This window comes from Capra hircus, chromosome 25 (genome assembly GCF_001704415.2).
Source record: "Capra hircus breed San Clemente chromosome 25, ASM170441v1, whole genome shotgun sequence".
Taxonomy (NCBI): Eukaryota; Metazoa; Chordata; class Mammalia; order Artiodactyla; family Bovidae; genus Capra; species Capra hircus.
The window spans coordinates 36,975,265-36,987,506 of record NC_030832.1 but is presented as its reverse complement, the minus strand read 5'-3'; the positions used below and the strand labels follow the sequence as shown (position 1 = coordinate 36,987,506).

The window sequence follows — 12,242 nt, the reverse complement described above, 5'->3', positions numbered from 1 at the left end:
GGGGGCGGCGGTGCTGCGTGTACTGCTATTGGCAGCTGTAGTGGGCGTCGGATAGCTTGTCTCCGGGCTGGGGGGGGGCTCGTGCGCAGGCGTCGGGTGGTGGGCGGAGGCGTTGGTGTTCGGGAGGTGGGTGTGGAGGCGGAGAGGAGGGCGTGGTGTCCCCAGGTGATCGCGATCGGGGAGCGAGAGAACGACTCGGCTGTTTAGGGGGAAGAGGAAGTTAAGACAACATCGCCTGTTTTAGTGCTTTTTTTTTTCTTTTTCCAGTTCAGCAGAGACTGTTTTCCAGGGGGGGGATGAGTTAAAATGATCTATCGTGTTATACTGAGAACAGTTCGTAGGAAGACGGTCAGTATGCTCCGCTCCTTCCCCTCCTCTCCTTTTTAGGTGCACCCCTCCGCTCCCTCGGAAGCCTTTCTAAATAGGTGGGCACAGGGGGGGCAACTGGGTCATGAATAATTCATAAGGACCGCCCTGCCCATTAGCCACGGCCCTCCGAATCGTGCTGACGCATGTTGCGTGCTCCAAACCCTAGGAAGTAACGTAACAGTCCCCGCCCCTAGCACGGAGGGCGGGGCGTCATCTCCAGCACGTGCTGCATCTACCCGCGCAAGCCCAAAAGGGTGTGCGCAGGCGCTGCTCGCTAGGGGGAGGAAGGAGGCGGGGTGGGGAGGTTGCTGGGTTTAGAGCCGGGCGGAGACCGCTGAGACTCATTCCTCAGGAACAAGGGTCGGGTGTCAAGGAGACCTTTTCACACCAGCTCCCCGTCCCCCGCCTACGGTGGGTGGGATCGCGCGGCAGAGACAAAAGGATATCAGTAGGGACGGACATAGCTGCGAAGGGAAGTAGGGTGTCAGTTTGGGGTGGTGGGCTTCTGCGGGTGGGGGGCGGGCTGAGAAGGGCTATATTTAAACTCCCGGAGCCGTTAAGTTGGTTCGTACTCCGATGCGCGCGCAATCAGGGTGGTGGCAGAGTGCGCATGCGTGATTCCAGGGAGAGAGGAACGCGCCCCAGCCGTGCGCGCTCGCGCCGGAGCGGTAGTGGTAGAGGAGAAAGGGGTCGGCGCACGCGCGGTTGAGTCCTCGAGTTGTTCGGGTCTCGCGGGCATCTTGTTTTGGTCTCGCGGGCGAGTGGGGCGAGCTTTCCGGGGAGGCGCTTGGGCGCGAGACCAGGGGAGACGAGCAGCACTGCGCGCGCATTCGGGGAAGGAGGCGGGGGGAAGGGAGCGTGGTCTAGGAAGGGGGGTTAAGCCCCCGGTGCCCCCCTGGTTGCCCTCGACTGGAACGGAATAAGGGGAGGAAATGATCGAGATGGCGGCGGAGAAGGAGCCGTTTCTGGTGCCGGCCCCACCGCCGCCGCTCAAAGATGAGTCGGGCGGAGGGGGCGGCCCCACGGTGCAACCGCACCGAGAGGCCGCCTCCGGGGAGCTCCGCGGCGGGACGCAGCGTGCGCCGGGCCCGCGCGCTCACTCGGCGGGATCCCCGGCCTCTATGGCCGGCAAGGAGAGCCCCGGGGCTGCATCCACCCCTCGAGGCGGTCAGTCGCAGCAGCAGCAACGAGGGGGCGGCCCCCAGGCGCAGTCACACGGGGAGGCCTGCTTGTCGGATCCGCACGGGCGAGCCGCTCCCCCGGACGTGGGGGAGGAGCGACGGGGAGGAGGCGGAACAGAACTGGGCCCCCCTCCTCCTCCTCGACCCCGGAATGGCTATCAGCCCCACCGGCCCCCAGGGGGAGGTGGGGGCAAGAGGAGAAATAGCTGTCATGTAGGGGGAGGTGGTGGAGGCTTCAAACATCCGGCCTTCAAGAGACGCAGGCGGGTTAATTCGGACTGTGACTCTGTCTTACCCTCCAACTTCCTCCTGGGGGGCAATATCTTTGATCCCCTGAACCTGAATAGTCTCCTGGATGAGGAAGTGAGCCGTGCACTCAATGCGGAGACCCCTAAGTCATCCCCGCTTCCGGCCAAGGGGCGAGATCCAGTGGAGATCCTCATCCCCAAAGATATTACAGACCCTCTCAGTCTCAATACTTGCACTGATGAGGCCCAAGTTGTCCTTGCTTCGCCACTCAAGACTGGTCGGAAGCGGCATAGACACCGGGGACAGCACCACCACCAGCAGCAGCAGGCAACGGGAGGGAATGATAGCCACTCCGCGCTGCCCACAGCCCCCCTCACTTCCTCACTCCACGGGGAGGGCACCACGCAGCAGCATGGGGGCCAGAACCGGGACGCCCCCCAACCCTATGAACTCAACACAGCCATCAACTGCAGGGATGAGGTCGTGTCTCCCCTTCCATCTGCCCTCCAGGGTCCCTCAGGCTCCCTTTCAGCCCCTCCAGCTGCCTCAGTTACCTCTGCACCCCCGTCTTCCTCCTCACGACATCGCAAACGACGCAGGACTTCCAGCAAGTCAGAGGCAGGAGCTCGGGGTGGAGGCCAGGGATCCAAGGAAAAGGGCAGAGGGACTGGGGGAGGGCGCCACCACCTCCAGCCACTACCTGCTGCAACCTTCAAAAAGCAACAGTGCAAGTTCCAATATGGGAATTATTGCAAGTACTATGGGTACCGCAATCCTTCCTGTGAGGATGGGCGCCTTCGGGTATTGAAGCCTGAGTGGTTTCGGGGTCGGGACGTCCTCGATCTGGGCTGCAATGTGGGCCACCTGACCCTGAGCATTGCCTGTAAGTGGGGCCCATCCCGCATGGTGGGCCTGGATATCGATGCCCAGCTCATCCACTCAGCCCGCCAGAACATCCGACACTACCTGTCTGAAGAACTGCGTCTGCCACCCCAGACTTCTGAGGGGAGCCCAGGAGCAGAGAGTGAGGAAGGGACCACAGCCATCCGAAAAAGGAGCTACTTCCCAGCCTCGCTGACAGCCAGCCGCGGTCCCATCGCTGCACCCCAAGTGCCCTTGGATGGAGCCGACACAGCGGTCTTCCCCAACAACGTTGTCTTCGTCACGGTAAGAGGGTCCCCAGGCTCCTGGGAATAGGGGTCAGGCATGAAGATGAGAGTGAATGAGAACATGGCAGGGAGGGTTATGACCCAGAGGGTTCCTGTGCATGCACCCCTCCCTGGAGAAGCCAGGTGCTCAAGAGAATGGTCTGAATCTGCAATTGATTCCATTTTGGTGTATCTGCCCTCCTATAACCTGGAAAGGCAGGGGCTGTACCTGGAGTCCTTACTCATGACGAGCCCCAGGATAGGGGCAGGTTCCTTTTGCTCTGCTCCTGGGCAGTATTGTAATCTAGACCCATCCACTTTCCTTTGGGGGCTGCTGCTCATACTCACTGGGGGATGTGGTCCAGATGAAAACTTGTTCTCCGGCCTTCTGTAGGTGCCTGAAGGGATGGGTGTCCGACATTCAGTGTCTTGGGATGGGGCGGAGGATTAGGGTAGTGGCTGGCTAATTATGTTCTGTCCTTTGATAGGGACCTCATTTGTGTTACACACAGAGTTGATTGTCAGTGGCCAGGAACCCAAGCGATTTGGCCTTAGATCATCACCACACTGACCCTAGATGGTGGGATGGGAAACCGTGCAGGAGAGTACCAAGTCTTAAGTATCTGTCCCCTGACTGCACATCAGTCCCCATAAAATGCTTCAGTTAGTCCACCTACAGGAATAGTTGGCAGTGTATTCAGTTACATCCAGAAGAATGGACTTTGCAGAGGGGTGGTAATGAGCTAATTATCTAGAAGGTTTCCTGAGAGATGGAGGTCTTCATTTCTCTGGAAAAAATGAATAGGCCTGAAACTTTGACAGTTCCACCTAGGGAAGGAACCCACAGGTCTCCCTTTCAACCTAAGTTGGGCCCCTTTGCAGAACATTGAATCTCTCAGCTTAAATGCCTGTGGGGAATAAGTACTGGACAGGATCCTCGGAGAACCCCAGCATTCTTTCTCTGCAATTTGAACTTAGCTTTGACTGCCTTGTGGATAATTTGCTCAATTTAAGATTACTCAAGCTCCCTCTATGTTTGATTGGCTTACCACCAATGCAGAGCAAGAAAATGAGACTCAAAGAGGGCACCATTTGGGAGTTGTTTTGAGGAGTGTCAGAAGCCTGGCCAAGAACTCAAGTGGGGCTGCACAGTGGGTTGAGAAGGGGCGGTGGTTCTTTTTCACCTCTCATCCTCACCCCCAATTCTCGCCCTCAGGGTAACTATGTGCTGGATCGAGACGAGCTGGTGGAGGCCCAGAAACCTGAGTATGATGTGGTGCTCTGCCTCAGCCTCACCAAGTGGGTGCATCTCAACTGGGGAGACGAGGGACTGAAGCGCATGTTTCGCCGGATTTATCGGCACCTACGTCCTGGGGGCATCCTAGTCCTGGAGCCCCAGCCTTGGTCTTCCTACGGCCGGAGAAAGACTCTCACAGTGAGTGCGGGTTTCTGTGGAAACTGGGGCAGTCCTTTAGTTGAGGCAAGGAAGCAGAGAGACTTTCTGATGAAGGTGAAAAGGGCCCCCCAAGTGGGCCTACCTTCACTAGCCAAGAAGGCAGTAAGCTGAAGTGGTCCCTTACCTTTCTCCCTAGGAAAGAATCTACAAGAACTACTTTCGAATTCAGCTGAAGCCAGAGCAGTTCAGTTCCTACCTGACATCCCCAGAGGTGGGCTTCTCCAGCTATGAGCTCGTGGCCACACCCAACAACACCTCCAGAGGTAAGGCTGGCTTCTTTTGTCTGGGGAGGAAGGGAGGCCAGTGCTGAAGCAGGGTGCAGACCGGTGTTGGGGTCTGTAGGCCCCGTCAGCCCCTACTGAGTGCACACTCTTCCCTCAGGTTTCCAGCGTCCTGTGTACCTGTTCCACAAGGCCCAATCCCCCAGCCACTAAGTGGCCCCCTGAACAGAAAGTGTGAAGAAGCTGCCTGCTGCTCCAAAGGATCTAGGGGGAGAGGAAAGTATCTCAAGGTCTTTCCTTTCTGGCTCCAAAAATAGTTTCCTCTCCTGGATCTGCAGAGAAAGCTTTTCCTGTGTTGCTGCCCCAGCCTCTTCCCTACACCTCTGGCACCTAAGCAGCAAGCCCAGCTGTGCTGGAACCATCATCTTCCTCTCCCCCAGCCCACTGGGCTGGATGGCATGGACTGTTTGCCGCCCTCTAATTTCCTAGGGCATGGGAGTTGGGGGGTATCAAGTTCTCTGGCCTCTTCCTCCTGTTCTCCCAAGGAGAGAGACTCTTTTCTCCTCGGCCCTTGTCCTGAGCTGCGTTTCAACAGACCATGGATAGATGGGCTGAAGATTAAGAGGGGGATGTCGGTGGGGAGGCATGCAGGTACTGTGAAAATCCTTCCCTCTGCTGTCCCCCACTGGGAGAGGTGGTTGGGTTCCGAATGTGAGAACAGCACAATAAACTTGATGTTTAGGGCAGCGGCCCCCACACCTGTGTTTGGCACACTGTAGTTTGAGGGGGCATAGATGGTGGCTCCTGGTAGAACCTGGGCTTCCTCTCTGCCCAAACTGGAGTCTTACGGAAGAGAACACTTTTCAGCGGTTGGGAAGATTGTTGGATGCCAGTGAGCCCTCTACACGTGTGCTCGGTTGTGTCCCACTCTTTGCTGCCCTCCAGACTGTAGCCCACCAGGCTCCTCTGTGCTTGAGATTTTTCAGGCAAGGCGACTGGAGTGGGTTGCCATTTACACTTAATTGTAGAGAGAACCCTAAGCCAGGAAAAGGGGGTATAATGTGAATTTTGAAGAACCCATCTACCTTCCCCCCAAAAAACCCACTGACAAAATTTGTTTTGTGGAAGCTTTGGGAACAGGCTGACTTTGGAAGAGTTAACCAGGGAGGAAGTGGAACCAGAGGAAGGCAGTTCTAGGACCAGAGTCGGACACGACTTAGCAAGAACCTGCCTGCTCTGCTTCTCATCACTACCAAGTTTCTTTAAAAGGAGGCCAAAACGACTTTCTGACCGCTTCCAACCTGAGTCTTGACCGCATGTTAAGGCTCCCAAAAAAGAGTCCCATTTATTAGCAAAACCACTTTATTCTGATAAATAGTTTCAACACCAAAAAATACAAACTAGCAATCCAGGGAGCCCCCAGGTCTACGCTTCCCATCGCCTCAGCGTCCGATGCATAAGGAAGGTATCTTCTGAAGGGCGGGGCCGGAGTTGAAGCCGGAGTGGGGGCAGACCTTCCAGGGTCAGGTGTGGAGATTCATAAAATAATGTTTCCGGATCACACAATATGGTCATGTCTGGCCCTGGGCCAGGTGGCTCCTGTTGGAGCACAAACAAAGGGAGCTGAATCCCTGGCATTTGGGGGCGGGGGGGGGGGGAGCGGTAGGGGTGACAGCCCAGATGCCTCACCTTTGGAGGTGGGGCTCGGGCCTGCGGCGGCAGGAGCGCCAGTTTCTCCCTCAGCGCGGCGTTCAGAACCTGTTCCTCCGGCACCTGCAGACTCACCAGATCTCGGAAGAGCCGCCTGGAGCGCGGCACGTTCAGCCCTGAGACCGCAGGAGGGGCGGAGGTGAGCGGCGCCGCGCACCCCCGCTCCCGCGCCCGGCCGGCCGCCTGTCCCCCTCACCCTCGGTCACGCTCTCCTCCAGGCCGCAGCGGGTCTGGAACGACTTTCTCAGCTGTTCTTCCACGGCCTTCGCGGCATCGAACTGGCCCCCGGCTGCGGCCCTTGCGGCCTGCAGCTCAAGGCTCAGGGCCAGGCTACTCTGCTGCACCGGCGCCCCCAAGTCCTGCGGCGCCTCGGGCTTCTCGCTCGATGAGGCGGCGGCCGCCGGCGGCTCAGACCGGACCGGGGAAGGCGGCGCCAGGAGGAAGCGGACCTGGGAGCAGAGAACGGGGCGGTGAAGGGGTGAGCCGGGGGCTCGTCAGCGAGCTGGCGGCCAAGTTTTCCCCGCGCTCACCTGCCGCCCCTTGCGGGCCCCGCCCCGCCGGTCCGCCCGCCCCTTCCGCCGTCCAGGGCTGCAGTTGGGCCTTCCGCGTCCGGGACTATCGGACCGCGGGCTCAGGCTCAGGCTCAGGTCCAGGCCAGGCTCCGGCACCGGGGCTCCGGGCTCGGGAGCGCGGGGTTCTGGGGGTGGCCCTGGGACCGCCACGGCCTCTCCCCCTCCCACCGACTCCAGCTGTGACTCATCGTAGACCATCATCTTCCGGCGTCTGCAGGGGTGCGGGGTAAGGGTCACGGAACCGCCACCTCTTCTCCCCCGCCCTCTCAGACGCCGCTACCGGAAACCGTCAGCCCCTACCCAAGGGGGCGGGGAGACCAACTCCTGACCCGCCCTATTGGTGCGCCTAAGCGTCATTTCCGTTGCCTCCTCCCTCGCCTCCCAACGGGCTTCCGCCTGCACCACCTCGCCCCGCCCCCCAGGCCAGGGATTTAGAGCGCAAACCCGCGGAAGCCCTAAGGGTCCTCATTAGGGCCCTTTCCATTTCGAAACGAGTTACAGACTCCTCGCCCTGTCCAGTCGTCACCACCTGGCTTCTGCTGGAATCCGGACTGTGTCAGTCCTCCCTGCCAGGGCGCTAAGTGGAACACCTATAATTAACGGCCCAGCGCCCTTGCACTGGACCTCCCTACTCCGTGCCTCCACGGCATCTCCGGGTGTTCCATCGCCTCCCTACTCTGACCAGACCCAGTGTGAGTGAGGGCGTGGCTCGCTGACTCCAGCCAGGGTCCTTCCTAGGTGGTGGCCTGGGTGAATGGCCCTTTGTGACTTTTTCCTCTTCGAAGGTCCGCTAAAATATTCATCTATAAGTTGAAAGAGACACTATACCCCAATGTTCATCGCACCACTGTTTACAATAGCCAGGACATGGAAGCAACCTAGATGTCCATCGGTAGACAAATAGATAAGCAAGCTGTGGTACATACACACAATGGAATATTACTCAGGTATTTAAAAGAATGCATTTGAATCAGTTCTAATGAGGTGGATGAAACTGGAGCCTATTATACAGACCGAAGTAAGTCAGAAAGAAAAACACCAGTACAGTATATTAATGCATATATATGGAATTTAGAAAGATGATAACGATGATCCTATATGCAAGACAGCGAAAGAGACACAGATATAAAGAATAAACTTATGGACTCTGTGGGAGAAGGCGAGGGTGGGACGATTTGAGAGAATAGCATTGAAATATGTATATTACCATGTGTGAAACAGATTGTCAGTCCAGGTTCAATGCATGAGATAGGGTGCTTAGGGCTGGTGCACTGAGATGACCCTGAGGGATGGGGAGGGAGGTGAGAGGGGGGGTTCAGGATGGGGAACACATGTACACCCAGGATTCATGTCAATGTATGGTGAAAACCACTACAATATTGTAATTAGCCGCCAATTAAATACTTTAAAAAATATTCATCTACATAAAAAATAAAGATCTATGTTGAGTACCATTTAAAAAAAAAAGGCTCAGGGATTTACCCTGGACTCCTGGACTGCAGGGCAGATGGGAGTTCTCACCTCCTTCCCTCATGTTCCTTGAGGTAGACTCTCTCTGTTCTCTGAGCCTGTTTCTTCTTGGGTAAGAGTAGTCTGCGTTCAAGACTTTTGAGGCTCTCCCAAAATGGGTTAACAGTCAACAGAAATGTTTGTGTACCATTTTTTAATTTGTTTTCCTATTCATTATCTTCCCAAGAAATGCTGTGGAAGATCAGATAGAATGGATAGTTACCCATATTTTACAAACGTTTTCAAGGATCTCAATGGGGAAACTAGAGGATTTCCAGCTAAAGTCAGGAATAAGAAAGTATGCCCATTCCTACTGCAGATCTTCCTCCACTTATGAGGGGGTTATTTTGAGATATAAATATGTCAAAAATGCATATATTACACCTAACCTACTGACCATCATAGCTTAGCCTAGCCTACCTTAAATGTGCTCAGAACACTGGCAGAATGAATTTCTGTTGTTGCAGGTCACCAAGTTGGTGGCAATTTGTTACTGCAGCCCCGGAAAACTAATACAGCTGAAGAAAAGTTCTGGGCTGCACCTCAGGCTCAGACCACAATCTCCCAGGATCTCATCCATACCTTACAGCATCTCCACTCCTAGGGGGGTAGGATTGGAGGCTCTATGGTGGGAAAGATTTGGCCATGAAGGACCATCCTTCCTTTGAGGGCTTCTCCAGGCCCCAGAGCATTGCCAAGGGAAACCAGGGCCAAGGCAGGAGGAGAAAGCCTGGGTGGTGGGAGACAGGAGGAGCGCTGGAGGCACTGGGGAGGGAGGCCTGGTGCTGGGATCACAGAGGGATAATCACTGTGGGTCCCTCTGTGGGGAGAAGGAAGCAGGAGCCAAGACAGTACAGATGGAGAGGCGGCCCTGTGGAGGCGTGCTGTGTGCAGAGGGCGACAGGGAAGGCTGTGTCTAGCCATGCCCACCCAGAGGCCCCCAAGATCTTAAGGTTCTGAGTATGACCACCTAGCTGGTCACCAATCATGCTCAACAAGTGTCATGACATGCAACCCAGAAGGGTACTCAAGAAACAGGGGCCTTAGCACGTAGGTTTCCTAAAACCTAAGCTGCTAGAGAGCCCTGGGAATCAGGACCCAGCCCCCTCCCAACAGGTTATTCCATGCCCCCACCCACCCACACACACAATGCCAGTCCTTCAACCTGAGAAAACCCCTCAATGCCCAGTACATTTCCTGCTGGCACCCCAGACTGAAGAAACACTGTTTACTTTGGCAACAGAAGGTTGAGGCTGGGTTGGTTCTTGGCTGAAGGCATAGAGGGGGCTGCAGGCAGGGACTGGGTAGTCCAGCAGGAAGTGAACTTGGTGAAGAAAAAGGCCTTTTACGCCAGTGACCAGTGTGCTGTGACCACAGCACTCAGACCACCTCTGCAGTCCCAGGTCCAAAATCTGCTCCTGGGGGACAGGGAGAGGAGTAGGAAGGACTCACATCCCATAAAGGACTGGGCTTGGGGCCAGAGGTCAGAGAATCCCACCACCCCCCAGCCCAGCAACACCCCCTTTCTCCTCTTTGGGCTTCAGTCTCATCTGTAAAATGGGGGGCAGGGGGGGGATGGTGAAGGCTATTCTAGTTTATCTCTGAGCAGCTTCTGTTTCAGACAATATCCCCCAATATCATACACACACCCCTTATTTCAGTCCTTTGCCACCACCCTGGGGCTAGTCCCCTCTCCTTGGCATCTCTTGCAGCCAGCCCCTTCCTCTCTCTTACCCAGGATTCCCACTCTCCCCAGGACTCCAGAATCTGCCCTCTTCCCCCAAGATGGCCTCCCCATCCAGCCCTCTCCAGCCTCACTCCCAGCAGCACCAGCTCAGGATAAAGGGTAGAGAGCGCATGCCCACAACAGCCAGGTCTACCAGACACAGCAGGAAGCAGCAGGTGTCCTGATACAGCTCAGAAGTGGCAGGTCTGGGGGATGCTGGATGTTGAAGATCAGCTGCTCCTTGGCAGGAAAGAAAGCCCTAGCAGCATAAATTGGATGCAGTGAGAGCTTAAGGAGTGGAAGAGGTCAGATCCTCTGCCAGCAACAAGTTCTGTGCCAGAGAGAGGAAGAAGAAACGTGGGGAGATGGCTGCAGGGACAGCAGGCCAGCTCCAAAGCCTGTTTTGTGCAAATGAGAAAATTATGCCCCTTCCTCGAAGCTCTTTACTGCTCTGGAGGTTCTATATATTGGTGGACTGTGGAGTTGTGCAGCATACAACCTGCACAGTGCCAAGGGGTGACCGTGAGGGATGGAGGAGGAAGCTCAGAGAGGTGGTGAAAGCAGTGGCCTGTGATAAGGGCACCCGCCTGGCAGACCTGCTTCCCCTCCAGTGTCACTAACTGGAAACTTGCAGGAGCTACTGAACCCCTCTAAGCCATCACTTACTGATCTGGAAAATGGGGAGGATGCTCTTAGGGCGAGTTGACGTTCCCTTAGGATTAAATAAAGCGACACAAAGCTCGCTCGACAAGTGCCTCAATGGTGGTGAACCGGCCATAGTAACCGGACACGGAGAGCTGACAGAGGGAGAGAGAGGCCGACTGTTCCCGGATCCACGGACATGGTTTCACTAGCTTGTTGAGGAGCTGTTTTAACTAGAAATTAACTGTCCTGTGAAACCTGTGTCGCCAGTGGCCCGTGTCACCATGGGTGAGCCGCAGTATTTAAGGGTACAGGGTGGGGGCTCCTCTATAATCCTCCATCGGCTAATGCCGTCGGGACTGGCGGTTGGGCTTGGGGGCAGACAGGCCCTCGGTCCAGGCTCAGGGGTTCGCGAAGGTAGGCCTTCCTGTTCACGGACACCGCCACGCAACCCCACCCCCGCCGCCATCCCTGCCAGGAGGCAGGGAACTCTTAATCCACAGGCCCAGGAAGGCGCGACCAGAGGGCGATGGCGGCGCCGCGGGGATAACGGCGTCAGCGCGCCGCAGCGCCTCCTGGAGCTCAGGACCGCGGGGTGGCCGGCCGTGCAGTGTGCCGCGGATACCCCGCCGCCCCTCTGTCGCCCCCCGCTGGGTGGGGGCACCCCCGCAAGGCCCCCACCCAGCACTGGGTTCCCTCTGGCCAGGCCTCTTCCCACCCACACCCACAGAACGAGGAGGCATGTCCCACCAGACCCCGGGCGGAGGCGGGAGAGACCCCGCCTCCCAGAGCCACGCCCCTTTCGGACGGAGCGTCGCCCTCTCAGGGTGACGTCAGAGTTGGGCAGGTGTCCACGTAGGGCACGACCTTCCCTCATTGGACACTCCTCCTCCCCATTCCACAGTGACTTCAGGGTAAAGTCCAGATTCCTCCCTTCTCCAGCTAGAAATCCCCCTTCTCTACCCGTGGGGAGCCCTCAGCTCCGCAGGCTGGAGCCGGCTATGACCCGAAACGCTTTCCGTGATCTTCCCCCAGGGCAGCCTCTGGTGCAAGGTCCCTCATCAAACTCATCTCAAGTTAAAATATAGATTCCCAGGCCCCACCTTAACCCTTGGCTTTGAGGCCAGGAATCTGAACTTTTAACAAGCTTTCTGGTGGTTCTGAAGTCTCCTAGGCTTCAGAATCTGAATGTTGACATTCGTATTCAAATAGCAGGAGTTCTCAAACTTCAGCAGGCTTGTTAAAACAGGTTGCTGAGCCGCACCCTCAGGGTTTTTGATTTCCAGAGGTCTGAAGTGTGGGGTCTGAGAGTTTGCATTTCTACCTTTCCCTGGGGATGCTGAGGTTGCTGGTCTAGGACCACACTCGAGTACCACTTCTTTAATGATACATTCTGGAGAAGAGTTTCCACCTGTTGTTGATTCACTGGGTACCAAGCTCCTGTGGAAGGCACTTCACA

At 56.5% G+C, this 12,242-nt stretch overlaps 2 protein-coding genes across 2 annotated transcripts; one reads left to right on the top strand and one right to left on the bottom strand.

The window, feature by feature from the left end:
- Positions 694 to 5,382, top strand: MEPCE (methylphosphate capping enzyme). The gene is made up of 4 exons (XM_013974943.2): positions 694 to 2,966; positions 4,164 to 4,382; positions 4,540 to 4,666; positions 4,785 to 5,382. Exons 1-4 carry the CDS (start codon positions 1,302 to 1,304, stop codon positions 4,835 to 4,837), a joined length of 2,064 nt encoding a protein of 687 aa, XP_013830397.2. The 5' UTR covers positions 694 to 1,301; the 3' UTR covers positions 4,838 to 5,382.
- On the bottom strand, positions 5,969 to 7,762 carry PPP1R35 (protein phosphatase 1 regulatory subunit 35). Its single transcript, XM_018040731.1, has 4 exons — positions 6,865 to 7,762; positions 6,531 to 6,783; positions 6,314 to 6,450; positions 5,969 to 6,223 (listed from the first exon to the last, which is right to left on the bottom strand). Exons 1-4 carry the CDS (start codon positions 7,105 to 7,107, stop codon positions 6,050 to 6,052), a joined length of 807 nt encoding a protein of 268 aa, XP_017896220.1. The 5' UTR covers positions 7,108 to 7,762; the 3' UTR covers positions 5,969 to 6,049.

Excerpts from the sequence above, each read along its gene's own strand:
- MEPCE (XM_013974943.2), top strand. The coding sequence starts at position 1,302 with ATGATCGAGATGGCGGCGGAGAAGGAGCCGTTTCTGGTGCCGGCCCCA. Across the intron at positions 2,967-4,163 it reads ACAACGTTGTCTTCGTCACG|GGTAACTATGTGCTGGATCG; the intron begins GTAAGAGGGTCC and ends TCTCGCCCTCAG. Across the intron at positions 4,667-4,784 it reads ACCCAACAACACCTCCAGAG|GTTTCCAGCGTCCTGTGTAC; the intron begins GTAAGGCTGGCT and ends CTCTTCCCTCAG.
- PPP1R35 (XM_018040731.1), bottom strand. The coding sequence starts at position 7,107 with ATGATGGTCTACGATGAGTCACAGCTGGAGTCGGTGGGAGGGGGAGAG. Across the intron at positions 6,784-6,864 it reads GGGCCCGCAAGGGGCGGCAG|GTCCGCTTCCTCCTGGCGCC; the intron begins GTGAGCGCGGGG and ends CTCTGCTCCCAG. Across the intron at positions 6,224-6,313 it reads CCCGAGCCCCACCTCCAAAG|GAGCCACCTGGCCCAGGGCC; the intron begins GTGAGGCATCTG and ends GTGCTCCAACAG.